Source organism: Corvus kubaryi, unplaced genomic scaffold (assembly GCF_017639235.1).
Source record: "Corvus kubaryi isolate FWS band 111438036 unplaced genomic scaffold, C.kubaryi_AGA036_p1.0 37392, whole genome shotgun sequence".
NCBI lineage: Eukaryota > Metazoa > Chordata > Aves > Passeriformes > Corvidae > Corvus > Corvus kubaryi.
In genome coordinates, this window is record NW_024581131.1 from 4267459 (window position 1) to 4281983 (window position 14525).

The window sequence follows — 14525 nt, forward strand, 5'->3', positions numbered from 1 at the left end:
ATACACACACACACACACACACAGAGAAAAAAAGTTTCTCTGCACAAATGTTATTGGAAAGTGCCTGCTAAAATGTCTGAAGAGATGTGTTCTTGTGAATAGAAGAGCTGCTCACATTCTCACTGGTGTTTTCTGTGTTTGGCATCCAGGAGATGGGTGGAATTTTCCATTGTTCTGGGATTTTTTCCTTGACTCTGGTTTGTGGGGTTTTTTTTTGCTGCTAACAAGAGCTTCTTCACACACTGCCACACTGCTTTTGCTGTCCTATAAGCAGGAAGAGTCACCACTAGTGCTGCTCCTTTTCTTGGGACAAGGCTGCAAACTGTAATATGATTCTGGACAGTGGGAAGGAGTTGCCCACATACACTTATCCTGATGTCTGGCTGACAATAAATAAGGATATTTCTAATAAAGATGAGGTCTTGCACTCCTGAGTGTTAATACACCTCAAGGCTTATCTCTCTATCTGCAACTACAGTGTTTGTGGTATTACAAGAGGACACAATGTGAAAGTTAAAATCCATGTTCAGTTGTGCTTTAACCACAGAAATAGTGGAAGTCAAGCACTTTCTTCCTTCCTATTGCATCACTGTTTGGCTCCCTTCCAGTCCTCAGTTTGACTACATTTTCTCTTTCTCTTCTCCCCTGGCAGCCCTTCTTTGGTGGCAGCACGAGCATTAATCAGATCTCGGGGAAGATTAAATGTGGAGAAGAACTGCTAGCAAGTCTCACTGGACACTGGGTAACATTTGTTAATTGAAGTTGCTGACTGGTTATGTGCCCATAGCTGCAGGGTTCGGGGGAGGACTGGCAGCTCAGTCAGTCCTGCCAGCCCCAGGGCATGCAGGTGAGACAGCCTGGGCCACACCTCTCAAGTACTTCCCCACATCATTTATGCTTCAGCTGTCACAACCATCGTACACTATGAGTAATGATGCACTCCCAGAGCCTGCGGCGAAGCTGGGAATTAGGAACGTCTCCATCAAAGCCAATGGTTCTGTATTTAGGGTCTGAGGCTTAGGACAAGCACTGATGGCAGGAGATAGAGTGTGTATTAGGTGTGATTGCCAAGATCATGAGGCTTACTTTTGTCTGGTGTGTTCAGTATTTCCCCAGTTAGATCAGGATCAGGGAAGAACTTAGAGGGTCTTGAATTCATTATTTTCACAGCAAACCTTTATGGTAGAAGACAGTTGCTACCCTGTTAATCAGTTGAAGGACAGAGACAGAGATTTGGTGAGGGTGCTGTCTGTCTGGGCAGCTCAGAACAGCCAGCAGAGCACCTGGCACCTTTGTGCACCCAGTATACACAAGCGATTCACTCAAAGCCACCCTCAAGCCAAAATCCAGCAAGAATAAAGTTGCACAGTGAATGATGTAGTCTAATTTTGTTTGGAACTCCCGGTACCTGAAACAAAAGCAGTGAGCCCTAGCTTTGGGCTGGACACCTAGGCATTTCCCTCAGCAACATTTGGATGTCTACACCATCATTACAGTTGGCCTGTGCTCCCTTTCCAGTCTATAGAAATTGCCACTTCTGAGACAAGGTTTGTCTCATCCTGAAGGAGGTATTTAGAGTAGGCCACGTGAAATGTGCCTGGATAAAGCCCTTTCTATACTGAAGTCCTAACCACAGTGTAGCCTTGGTATTGGACTCATCCTATCAGGCAATCTGTCATTTTACATAAAAAGCTAATGACCATTTTGAAATTGGGAGATTTGTCCTTTCTACATGTACAAGGGATTTGCTCCTTTCTGAGCTCCCTGTCCTGCAGGATGAGCCCTGTCAGTGGTGAGTTGTGCTGGGCTGTGGAGTACCTTGTCTGCAGTGGGTCCTGCCAACACCACTCATGAGAGCCCCTAATCCAGGGGCCCTGCTGAGCCACATGATTTTGTGTGCTCAGCTCCCAGCCTTCTGCTTATACACTTCTCCCTGGTTCTTTGTTGTGGTTGTTTGTGGTGCACAAAACTGTAGTGATGTATAAAAGAAGCTAAATGGCTTTGGAAGGGTGGCTCCCTAAGTCAGTGCTTGCAGCTGTGTGCTGTGAACAGAGGAGCTGCCATGCAGCAGTAAGGATGGTGTTGGTTCTCTTCCGTCCCCACTGGGAGTATTGGCCTGCTCTCCTGGCTTTTCTCTGACACCATCCAGTTTCCTGACAGAAATCCTTGCATCTGAAAGGTAAATCCTCTGCCTCAGGACCTGAAAACCCACCTGAATAAAGAAGGGAAGCAAATCACAATGCTTTTCAGTCCTAGGATCACAACAGCAGCTGAGTGCTTGTATACGTGCTTCTTTGAGATGCATGTAGTGGTGCTTGATAATGCCTGCCTGCCTCGTCCTATCCACACTGGGGGTCTCTTGGGGACCTGGGATCAGTCCTAGAACTAGCATACTGGGACATGACAGAGGAAGTCCTGAGGGAGACTTTGAGGAGGAGTGAGAGTTTCTCAGGGTTAAAGGCATTTCACAGCTGAAGATGTGATGACTTTGAGCGACAGTTCAGGGAACAGGGCAGGGGGAGAAATGGAGCTGATGGGATGCAAAGAAGTTAGGCAGCTACAGGCAAAGCCAATAGCCATGACCTGAATAAGACTTACCTGATACTCATACGGTGACCAGGCAGCTGAATGGCACCAATGCACTGCTCAGCAGCTGTGACCATCAGATTCATTCCACTCGCAGTCAGTGTCAGGCTCTTCACTCTGTAAACTTCCTTCTCTGGCTCCATGGCATTGCTGCTCTGTGAGCAAGGCTGGGAAGCAGATTAGCAGAGCAGGGACACAGCAATAATGTCTAGCCAGCCTCAGATCGGCTGGTAGTTGGTTGCCAATTAAATTGGCAAGGAGTAAGGATTGAAGACCGTTGGCATTTTGAAGTGCTAAATGAAATTTCGGAGCAAGAATAGAAAAACCTGAAACATACACACAAAAAAAAAAAAAAAAAAAAAAAATTGGAAGAGATCTCACCTTTAGCTTTCCTTTCTAGGAGATGGAATTTCAGTAGGCTCTGTGTGAAATTTCAGCATTGAGGAACAGAAGAAATATTGAAAAAGGATCTGGGTATCTTGTTTATATATGCTGGGTGGTAGCTGGGAGAAACAGTGGTGGACGAAGAGCATCTTACGGCTTCTGTGGGCACTCAGGTCTGGGGACAAGACTTAACAGAAGGAACCAGGTCCCTTTCTACTCTGATTAATGATCAATTCAGCCACTGTTTCTGGCAATGCCTTGCCTCATTCATTTCAGAAACTTTCAGGCAGTGAGATTTTATTGGATAGAGGAAAGAAGCCTCCTAACCAACGGGTATCCCTTATCAACATCCAGGAGCAGCTTTGATTTGTCAGGATTAATTTCTGCCTTGGGTTTCTGATTGTCATTAACCTTTCCATTTAATTTTCCTTCTCAGGATGGGGAAGTGCATATAAATGAATTGAAAAATGGGAACACAGAAATGTTCTGGAACCCGACCAGCGAAGTGAGAAGGCAGAGACTGAAGCGCCACATTGTGCTGTTTGAGGAGCAGACAGACTTTGAGTCAGAGAGGTAGGGAGCTTGGGGAACATCTCACTGCTGCTTCTCTGCTGGGAGCAAGGTTCTGATCAGCAGGGCTCCTCCAATTCCTCAGCACAGTCCTAGAAAGGCAGTGACCTGCTTTGTCAGCACATATTACCCAGCCATTTACCTGTTTCTTTCCAGGCTATTGACTGGAGTATTGCCATGAAGTACAGCTCTGAAATAGACCTGGGCTGAGAAATAGTGGAGGCTACATTTTATCTGCTTAAAATAACAGTTCCACCTGGACTCCAGAGATCACTGTAACTGCTGGAGTATTTAATGAAAGGGCAGGATGTTGTCCTGAGGTTGGATATCTTGTTAAGAAGGGTTATTTCAACCACAAGCTCTTAAAGTAGATGTAGAAATTGTGGGAAGTCCTGGCATCTGCAGAGCAGTACTTTGAACCACATAACAGGATTTTATGAATTAATGTAATTAAAGAGATATTTAACCCTGCCTCATAATCTCAGCTGAGATCTCCAATGAAGTCTGCACTGGGCTTTGTACAGTGATCTAGGTTACCAGAAATGTAGTTCTGACTCATGATTCAGTGTCCTGATTTGACCCTGGTCAGGTACCAGGTACCCTTGGAAGTTGCTCACTCATTCCCCTCTGCAGCTGGACAGAGGAGAGAAAATTTAATGAAAGGTTCGTGAGTTAAGGACTGAGAGAAAATACTCATCAATTACCATTGATGGCAAACTACCTCCGTAGCATCCCTGTTGCCAAATAGCAGGTTGTGCAAACCCAATACATTTAGGAAAATAAAGGAATGATTAATGCACACTGAACAACTGTTGACCAAGAGCATTATGTTTTGAGCAAAGTTATGTGGATGTGGCTTTAAACAACCTAGGTGTGCTTCCTCAGCACTGTACTCAGCCAGCCCCAGCTGACATCCTGAGCCAACACATGCAGTTGCTGCCTGGCTCTGCATTACATTGTCCACTTCTCCGTGAACATCTGATTTTGGTGTTGGATCACATCGCACTAAAAAGATTCCCCTTTTTATAAAGGTAAAGAAAGAGATTGCATGATAATAAAAACACATGAAGCTTTAGTTTGTTCTGGACAGCAGTGGGCATTATGGGCAATAAAGTCTGTATTTGTAATTTACAGAGAAGATTTGTTAACTCTGCAGAGCAGGGCAGACCACAGTGCGTTTATCTATTCATCTACAGAAGAAGATTCTTTTAAAGGAGAATCTTGGTCTTGTTGGCAAAGAATCTCCAGTTCTGTGTTTACCAGAGTTAGCCACCAGAGCTGACTCACTTTGCTGACTCACTATTTGTCAGAGATAAATAATTCTACATGTATCCAAAGGAAGGAGGCGAAAAGGAGAGTTACAGAGATCCATAACAGACATTCCAAGCTCCTTATTCTGCTGACAGTTGCATGAATAAATTCCCATCTAATCCAGGTTATATTCTGCCTGAATTGCTTAGTCTTTCCTGCAGTGCTGAAAATCACCTATTTTTGCAATTGCTGGAGAATCTCTGAAGCTCATACCATCATGCAGCTCACTGTAGAGGGTCTCATTGTCTGACACATGCAGCGCTTGATGGAGTAATTTGCCCTTGTCAGACAGTTCGGTGCTGTCCCTCGAAGGTTCTTGGAATTAGAGGACTCACTCACTACACTGCTGCATTCCTTAGGACAGGCTTTACACCACCACGGTGTTTTCTGAGGCTGTGATTTTGCTCCTCCCTCCTGCATCCCCATCAATGAGTTTCCTTCCTTTGTTTCTGGGAGAAAAGGTTCATATTGAGAAATATAGGAGTGACTTGTTAAAAATCAAAGGGAAGGAAGGCATTGCTTTCCATTCAGTGAATTATCTAAGAGGCTGCATTTTTGGAAGTGCTATGTTAATGTACGGTGATAGAAATATAATGAAAGCTTCAAGATCACTTTTAAATTAAGAGCTTCACCGCAAGCTCCAAATTAAATGCAGTAATTAATTCATCTTTTAAATCGCGGATGGGTGTTTTGAGGAGCTGGGAATACTGGAACAGCCTGGATCTCCTGTGCACATTCTAAGCACTAAAGCATACAGTAATGTTTTAGGAGGGCTAGCTGCTAGTCTCAGAAGTATTTCCAATCTGAAATGATGATTAAAGTGCCCTGATTAGAGGAACTATGGAGAGGCTGATCACAGCTTGCTACAGTAAAAAAAAAGGTATTGATTTTTCTCTGGATAAAGGCAGATCCTGTCCCCAGGGCAGATAGTGAGAGTAGATTACATGACAGATCGGGTATCCTTTGGCAGCTGCAAACACATATGAGTGAAAACCTGTGTTGGTGCTTGCAGCTTGTGAGCATGAGGACATGCTTGTTGCTTGTGGATTGAATTCGCTTCCTACAGACCTGGTTGCTAATCCTGCATAGGAGTACAACATTGTATGTGAAATTGCAAGATGTGCACATGAATTCATTTTCCAGAGCTTCTGAACTTTAAATATAAAGCCTTTGTTTTGGGGATAGACATTGACACAAAGGCTTCTAAACAGAAATGCCTGAAAAGATGAGAAACAGAACAGATTCTCCATCAATCACCTCTAAAGCGGCCACAGATCTCAATGAGTTGAACACAACTTCCTTATGACACACACAGACGGCACCAAGGAATGATTACTGTGGGTGATGTTATCTAAGAGAAGATTACTTCAGCAGGTCACTAATACAGCATTCACTGTTGCCATTCTCAGTTCCTTTAACTTACAAGCTAAAACAGTGGCTGAGCAATCCTGATACAGTTCCACAGACCCAACAAGTTTCTGCTCTAAAGTTCCATCTGGCAAAATACTGTCGGTTCTAATGTAGTTCAACTTCCTTCCTGGTTTATTCCTAGGCTTTGGCAGCACGTTACCAGTGCAATAAACAAAGGTGACCAACACAAGGCAACGCAGGAAAAGTTTGTGCTGGAAGAGGAGCAGAGGAATGCTGCCCGGGAGCGGAGGGAAAGCGGCACGGAATGGAAACCGCTGCTGTTCCAGCACGATGCTGGGACCAACGAATGGCGCTACAAATACGAGGAGTGAGTGCTGGGCTTGGGGTTCCCAACAGACCTCGCTGCCCGAGTCCCCAGGGATGCATGCAGGGCTACAGATGTGTAACTGGAGCCCTGCTGTTCCCCAAAACTATGTCTGGAGCTTGCCCTCTTTCCAGCTCCATGTCATCTCTAGAGTACATATTCATGATACTAGTTGGAAACAGCTGGAAACGATGGCTTGGCAATGGAAAATCCACTGTGCTGTTGATGTAAATCCCTATTGCTGCAATTAAGTGTGGAGTCATTTAGAAGTGATTTTCTGCACTGCTCAGAGTTAACAACTGTGCTCTCCTCCCCCGGGCAAGAAGGGTGAAGCCTCTGGAGACTGAACCCCCTTACTTATTGCAAGGAACTGTGAATGTGCAGGGAAGTATCTGTTAGTCCTGTCACTGCATCTGGAAACTCTGGTTACCCTCAGGGACAATTGCCTACCCTGATGTATTACCGAAGGCCTGGGCCCTGGGGTATATCACTGTGCCCCGCAGCCATAGGGAGAAGGAGGAGAGAAGATCCAGCAGGCAGGAATTGTGCAGCAAGATTGATTTATTTAATTATTTTACAAACTCTTTTATAGACTTTTTTCTTCATAGTCTAATTGGACAAAGGATCAGCCACCCCTTGGGGTGATTGGCTAAAATCCTAAAACATCCATTGTCAAAATATTTTCTACTATACCATAAACAAGACTTTTCAAGGTTGCAGGTGGCTTGGTTGTTTACATAACTCTGCTACCTCTTCTGTGAGAGAGAAAAGTCTCTCACGGACTTAGAAAATAGCAAGAAAATCCTCGCTAGCAGCATTTTTGCATCTACAATTCCCCCTTTTTGTTTGATAAGATAACAACTCTACTATTAATCCTAAATAGAAATTTACATCAGTTATTAATTCTAAATATGTCTTTAGGGCTTTAACTATCTGACTCCATAACAAGAAATTTAAAGTTCAGTCTCTGCTTGTGGAAGGATCATCCCAGTCTCTGCTTGTAGAAGGACCATCTGCCTGATGGTTGACATCCTGGTCATCATCAGAAGAGTCATTAGGCTGATGATCTACATTCTGGTCACCATTTGGATGGTTGGCGTTCTGGTCATCATTTGGAGGTTGCCTGTTCTGCCTCTGGTGCCGTAGGTCAGGGTGAACGCATTTTGCAGGTAGCCACCGTACCCCAGTATCTGTGGAAACGCAAGCATACCCACGACCCCAAACAATAAGCTCATGAGGGCCTTCCCACTGGTTAGTGAGTAAATTCCGTACCCAGACTTTTACCCGGGGCAGTTGTCTCTCGCCTGCAGACTGCAATGAGAGAAAATTATTCAGAATAACAGGATTATTTGAATTTTGTGGTACTGTAAGGTGATTAATTGTATACAAAGCTTTTGCTAGTCGGCTTCAGTAACCAAATTCAAAGGTTCCTGTGAGAATCATTGAGAAGCCAAGATAACAGCCCTTAATTCAACTAACTCAGCAGAGTCTGACTCAGATTGGTGTGTTAATCAACCACCTCAAAGGCAGTGTAGGATACTGTGCGCCCCTACGCACAGTGACTCCTGCTAAAAATTTGTCCCAATCCGTACGCCCCAAGCTGCCAACACATCCCGTCCCCAAAGGTTAAGGGAAGTGGTAGTAACATAAGGCCTAATTGTAGCTGTGTGCCCCTCTGAGTCCTTCAGCACCACAGGCCGTTCACTTAAATAGCTCTGTGTGGATCCTCCTAATCCTGCGATGGCTGATCCCACAGGAGCTAAAGGCCATGAGGGAGGCCACGCAGAGAAGGATATGATAGTTACATCAGCACCCGTATCAATCAAACCTCGAAGCTGAGTCCGGGATGGACGGGCGTTCGGCAGGACCAGGGTACATGTCATCTGTGGCCTTTGGTCAGAGATGTCTGCAGTCCAGAAGGCCTGCGGAAGTCCCGTAGATCCACTGCCGCTATCTTCGTGAGTTTGTTCTATCCTGGGGACACAAGACTTAAAAGGCACCAATTTAGCAAGGCAGGTCTTTTCAGGAATAGTTACAGGGGGTTTTTGCGTGGAGACCATAGCACAAATCTGACCTTTAAAGTCAGCGTCAATAACTCCTGAGTGCACTAAGATTCCTTGATGGGCAACGTCAGGTTTTCCCACCAGCATCGCACTGGATCCCTGGGCTAAGGGTCCATATGCGTCCAAGGGAACCTTATAAATGCCGCTAGAGTCTAAGACGACTGGGGCTGCGGTGTGGACGTCAAACCCGTCTGATCCCTGGGTGCCGCCTGATCCCTGGGTGCCGTCTCTAGGGTGGCTGGGTAGGCCTGTGCCTGTACCTGTGCCACTCTCTGGGGGAGCGACTGCATTGGAGAGCAATTCCCCCTCCTTGCACCCCAGCGGAAGTTTCCCGGCAACGGCCGACCATCGGCACGAGTCTGGGATCTACAGTAGCCCGAGCAATGCCCTGGCCTGCCACACCTTTTGCACTGGGGGATCGGTGTGTTCTCTTTCTGGTTTGGCTTAGGCCGCTTCTGTTTTTTCGCCTGTTTTGGTTGCTTTGGTTCACGACCAGAAGATGTGTGAACAGGCTGCAGGAACGCAGCCAAAGCAGGCCTTTTCTGGTTCCCAGATCCCACCTTAGCGCAGGCTTCGACCATGTCTGTTACCTCAGGATCCCCTGGTAAGGCATCTATGATTTTTCTGCACTCCTCATTTGCTTTGTCTCTCACTAACTGCCTTAACAACATCTGTCTTAACCCGTCATCCTTAACCTGCTTCTCGAGAAGCAGCGACTTTCTCTACAAAAGGGAGGAATGACTCTGATTTCCCTTGAACTATTTCAGTATATCGCTTTCTGGGCACAGACAACTCTATGGTTTTCAACAGGGCAGCCATGCTGACCTGTTGTGCTTGCTGCAGGATGCTAGAGGGCAAGTTACCCTGTAGGCTGGGATCAGAGAAGGGACCAGTCCCCATCAAAGCATCCACTCCTGCTGTCTGTCTAGGATCAGCAGCAGGGAGCTGCATATTCCCTAATGCAGCCTTGTCGGCCAGTTTTCTCCAGGTTTTCTCAAAAACTGTAAATTGTACAGGTTGAAATAGAATTTGACCTAAGTGTCTGATATCAAATGGAGAAAGCAAATCAGTATTTATCACCCTTATTATCTGTATAACCTCAGCAGAGCCTAGCCCACATGGTGCGACCTTGGATTGCAGGTCCTGGGCAACTTTCCAAGCAATTACCTCATGCTTATCACGTTCGCCTGAATTTGGCAGAGCCTTATACACTGGGAAAGCATGGATCTCCCCTTGTGGGGAATCACTACCATCCTGAACTTCTGGCACAGCCTGTGGATGAAGTTTAACAGCTTCCCGGTTATGCCCAGAATCCTCAGATCTATTTGGCATTCCAAGTGTTTCCAATAACCTCCAGTCACCCTCCTCCAATACTCGCATCTTAACTGACTCTAAGAAGCGACTGTCGTGGGTCGGACGCACTGTTACTGTGCACTCCTGAAAGGTCCAAGGGCGAGACCGGCGCAGCGTTTTTTCTTCGCCGCGCGGTTACAGCCGCCTGACGACCTGGGGCCAGAACGTCATCTGCCTCGCTTCCCGATGATGAGTCATCAGGCAAAGGCAACTCTGAGGTGCTGGGAGTGAACAGAGATGGACGGAGAGGGGCCGAACTTTGGCCAAGTTTGCTAGAGCCAGAACAGACAGCACCGACTGCAGTTGGCTGCACTGCACTTTGAACAGCAGCCTCTTTATGGGATGCTGTCTCGGCCAGTCCTGACCGAACCGGTGCTGGAGCTGCTGCCGCCGTCTCTGGGGCAACAGCTGCGCCCGGCGCTGCGCTTGTCTCTTGCTCTGTGGCAGCGTTCGGCGCCATCTCTGGCCCATGCGCTGCAGCCGCGTCCAGCGCCGCCGCTGGCCCTTGCTCCGCGGCCACGCTCGGCGCTGCTTCCGAAACCGCTGCTGTTTCTCGCTCCCCGGCCACGTTCGGCGCTGCTTCCGAAACCGCTGCTGTTTCTCGCTCCCCGGCCACGTTCGGCGCCGCCACCGCTTCCAGGTTTTCCCGCGGTAGTGCTACTTCTGGGTTCGCCGCTGGCCGCGCCGCTTCCTGGTTTGGAGCTGTGTCTCCCGCGGGCGGCGCGGGCGGTGCGGGCAGCGCGGGTCCAGCGCACCCTTTATGGCAGGGTGCCTCTGGCATCCGCAGCAGCTGCTCTAGCAAGCTGAGCAGGTCCTCCAGCTTTCGGGATATGTTCGGTAACTGTCAGCAAAGGCAGGTGCTGTATTAAAAGGTCGATGGCTCGGTTCTGCAGCGATGCAGAACAGTCCAGCGCCAAGGAGGGCAGCGGACCACACCCAGGCAGTCTCGGCGCACTCACGCCTGGCGCTACGCCCGCTAAGAAGTTAGATCCAGGTGCATACGCAACCGGGCTAGGAGCCGCTCTGGGGGTCCAATTCACTAAGCCACTAATTCGCGGCCCTGGAAAAGCCGTGGCCGCCGCCGAGCTGAGCAGCAAGGCATACTGCATGCCCTCCTGCTGCCCCGACACCCCTGCCTCTGCCGGCGCGGGGTCCCTGCGGGCCGCGGAGTCCTGCGATTGTGCAGGGTGAGCCGGCGCAAGCTCTGCCTGTGGAGCCGGGGGGGGTTTTCCAAATCCACCATCATTTGCCCCAGAAGCCCGGTCAGCAGGGTCCTCCTCGGACATTCCTCCGTCACTTATCACCAAAATAGGTGAGCCAGCTCTGCTGCTATAGTCAAGGTCGGTCAGCAGAATAAATAACGAACGCCAGGTTTGGTATAATTCTAACGCTGATGGGTCCCCAGACGGGAGCTCGTGTCGGACAGCCAAGTTCCTGCCATAAGGCAAAGTCCAGGGCAGTATTTCTGTCCATGGAAATCCCTTTTAAAGTAGTCCAGTCTAATAATTCCCGAACTGAGTTTTCAGGAATGGAGGTGTGCAATATGCTAAACACACCTTTCCAGACCAGTACGACAGCGTCGTTCTGTGAGCCGCTGTTTGCCATTTCTCAGTCCTGTCGGACCTCCCGGTCCCGGGGGGTAAAGGAACAGCGTACCTCTACAGGAATTCGGCTTGGCTCGCAGCAGCAGGACACGTCAGAGAGTGCAGATCACGTCAGGCAGCACCAAGTATTACCGCAGGCCTGGGCCCTAGGGTATATCACTGTGCCCCGCAGCCATAGGGAGAAGGAGGAGAGAAGATCCAGCAGGCAGGAATTGTGCAGCAAGATTGATTTATTTAATTATTTTACAAACTCTTTTATAGACTTTTTTCTCCATAGTCTAATTGGACAAAGGATCAGCCACCCCTTGGGGTGATTGGCTAAAATCCTAAAACATCCATTGTGAAAATATTTTCTACTATACCATAAACAAGACTTTTCAAGGTTGCAGGTGTTTGGTTGTTTACATACTCTGCTACCTCTTCTGTGAGAGAGAAAAGTATCTCAAGGACTTAGAAAATAGCAAGAAAATCCTCGCTAGCAGCATTTTTGTATCTACACTGATGCATGTGGAATTATTGTATTGGTCTTAACACACCTAATGTGGGATTCTTGCTTTTCTGATGATTTTTTTCCTTTGGTCTCAAAAGTCTAAGACCTTGGGATCCTTTGAACGACATTGCCCAATTTGAGAAGGATGGAATACTTCAGACAATGGAAAGACACTTATCCACGAGGATGTCAAACCACAAAGCAACATGCATAAACAATCAAATTACACGGCACAAGGTAAAAAGCATGTTTTGGGGAATATAGTATTCTTTATGATTGTTTGTTTGCAGCCCTTTTCTACAGCATTTTCCTGTAAGCACAGCTGAAAGGTTTGTTTTAGGCAAATACAGCTTGTGACCATAGACCTGCAGTATTATACCATCATTAAATCCAATTAATTATAATTATCGATTGATGTATTCTATCCATTTTGGCATTTTTCTTCCACCTAATGTTAGTGGCAGACTCTTACACTGAGTTTTGCACATGACGGAGCTGAACTTCACTGTTCAGTGTTTCCAAAGCAGAAAACTTCCCATGGGTTTTGGAGTACTCAACTGAGATCCCATGACTTCAGTTTCAGTCTTGCCATCAACCTTTATCACTCACTCAGACAAGAAATGTCTTTCCATCCTTTCTCTTAAACAGAGGTACTTCCCTATTTCACTACTTTCATCTTTAGAGTGATACATAGCATTCATAATACATTTTGCAAATACAGAGCTCCTAAACTAGCTAAGAATAACCTATATTATGCTGAAAAACTTGCATCTTATTATGTACATAGAGTTTTCTTTTATAATACCCCATATCTGATCATCTCTGATTCAGTGGGGCAGTTGAGGTTGGTAACTGCTTTTCAGACCCTCTAGTGAGAAGTTTGAATCATTGTGTTTTGTTTACTCAGCTGAGAGGGAGGGAGAAACTTTCCAAAGTGCATCAAGAAATTAGGCATAAAAGTTCTGTGATGTTTAGATCCTTCATTCACCTACTGAAAAATCTTCGCTGAGGAATTTGATTCTAATTCTTTCTTCTTTTCAACCTTTCTCTTACATACCTGGTTGAGCTGGGTATGCAACCCAGCAAAGGAACTATAAGGTTCATCCACAGTATGTGTCAGTTAAAGCTAGAAGAAGAATAATTTGCATAGGTGTCTTAAGAATGTTTTCATTTGAGGAAATGCTTCTGTATGAGGAGCATGTGTAATATCTTTAAGTAGCTGCCAGAGTCCAGCTACTAGGAGTCGCTGAGAAAGCAATCAAACTTCACAATCTCGCACGTATTTCCCTGAATTGTTTTGTTTCAAGCAAACACACGAGTCTTCAATTTGATGGAGACTGAGTCTCTTTTAATCCCTCTTTTATACAGAGATCTGCCAAAGACTGCAGGCGCCGCAAAACCAGTGACCAGCCGTCCAACCACAGCCAGAACACAGAGAGCAGCTGTTCAACGCCAGAGTCAGTGCAGGAGCTCTCAGATGATGATGGCAAGTATTTGGGTATCACTGGATCAGGCTTTAATGTTCTGCCCTTGGTACTTTATTCCTTGAACCAGCCCTGGGACGTTTCCTGGCCTAATTAATAGCATGGGCCAACAGCCCACAGGCAGCACAGAGAATGTTCTGCTTTTCTATTCTCTGTATGTGCTGCTTCTGTTTCTGCCTTAGACAAGGACTTCCCAGCTTCTGGCAGAATTGGAAAAATACACTGACATTCCAGTCAACAGATAGGAAACAGGCTTTGTTTCTTTCTCTTTTTTCTGGCTTTGTTCGAGGTGACCTTGAATGTTTGAGAGAGTGGGGCAGGTGTGAGTACTCTTCTCTCCTCCCCTCAGCTGGGAAGCATTGTTTCCTTAGAGCTGACTGAGAAGCACCCTGAGCCAGAGTCAAAGAACCTGTTACAGTGGTCTGAGTCTTCTGAATGGAAGATTTTGTTCCCTGTCTCCTCCTCCCCATGTTTCCTTCTGAAAGTGTCCCCCCAGCAGTGACAATTAGATCACAGGTACCCACTTGCTGTGTTGTGTTTCATCACACCGTCGGAATGGTGTTGCAAAACATAATTGTTCTTCAATACTTTTCCACAGGGTTTGAAAGCCTGTGCGCTCAATGTGGGAAAGAAATGAATCACCTGAAAGAAATTCACTCAGCTGTCTTATCACTACAGAAAGCCCAGCAGGACATACACAGGTAACCATTTTCTGTCATGAAATCAGTGACTTTAATGGGCTAAAGATAACTTGTGGCATTTAACTCCTCACTGTGCCCTTTGGAGTGTCTCTATGAGCTCAGGAGTTGTTGCAGTTCAAGTTGTTGCAGTTAAAATAACCACTTAACACACCAGAAAGACAAACCCATGCTCTACTTGAAACAGTGAGGAGGAAATCTCTTCCTCTTAAGACTCTCTTTGTGGGCAAAAAGCATCACCTCAGGA

At 46.6% G+C, this 14525-nt stretch overlaps 1 protein-coding gene across 1 annotated transcript in view; it reads left to right on the plus strand.

The window, feature by feature from the left end:
* Nucleotides 1-14525, plus strand: part of LOC121669609 (oxysterol-binding protein-related protein 5-like) — a 32516-nt gene that overhangs the window by 15888 nt on the left and 2103 nt on the right. The window contains exons 8-13 of the mRNA XM_042038761.1: nucleotides 653-742; nucleotides 3407-3543; nucleotides 6404-6589; nucleotides 12195-12333; nucleotides 13465-13582; nucleotides 14179-14281. Coding sequence (XP_041894695.1) covers nucleotides 653-742; nucleotides 3407-3543; nucleotides 6404-6589; nucleotides 12195-12333; nucleotides 13465-13582; nucleotides 14179-14281 — 773 coding nt within the window. The remainder of the gene's footprint in view (nucleotides 1-652; nucleotides 743-3406; nucleotides 3544-6403; nucleotides 6590-12194; nucleotides 12334-13464; nucleotides 13583-14178; nucleotides 14282-14525) is intronic.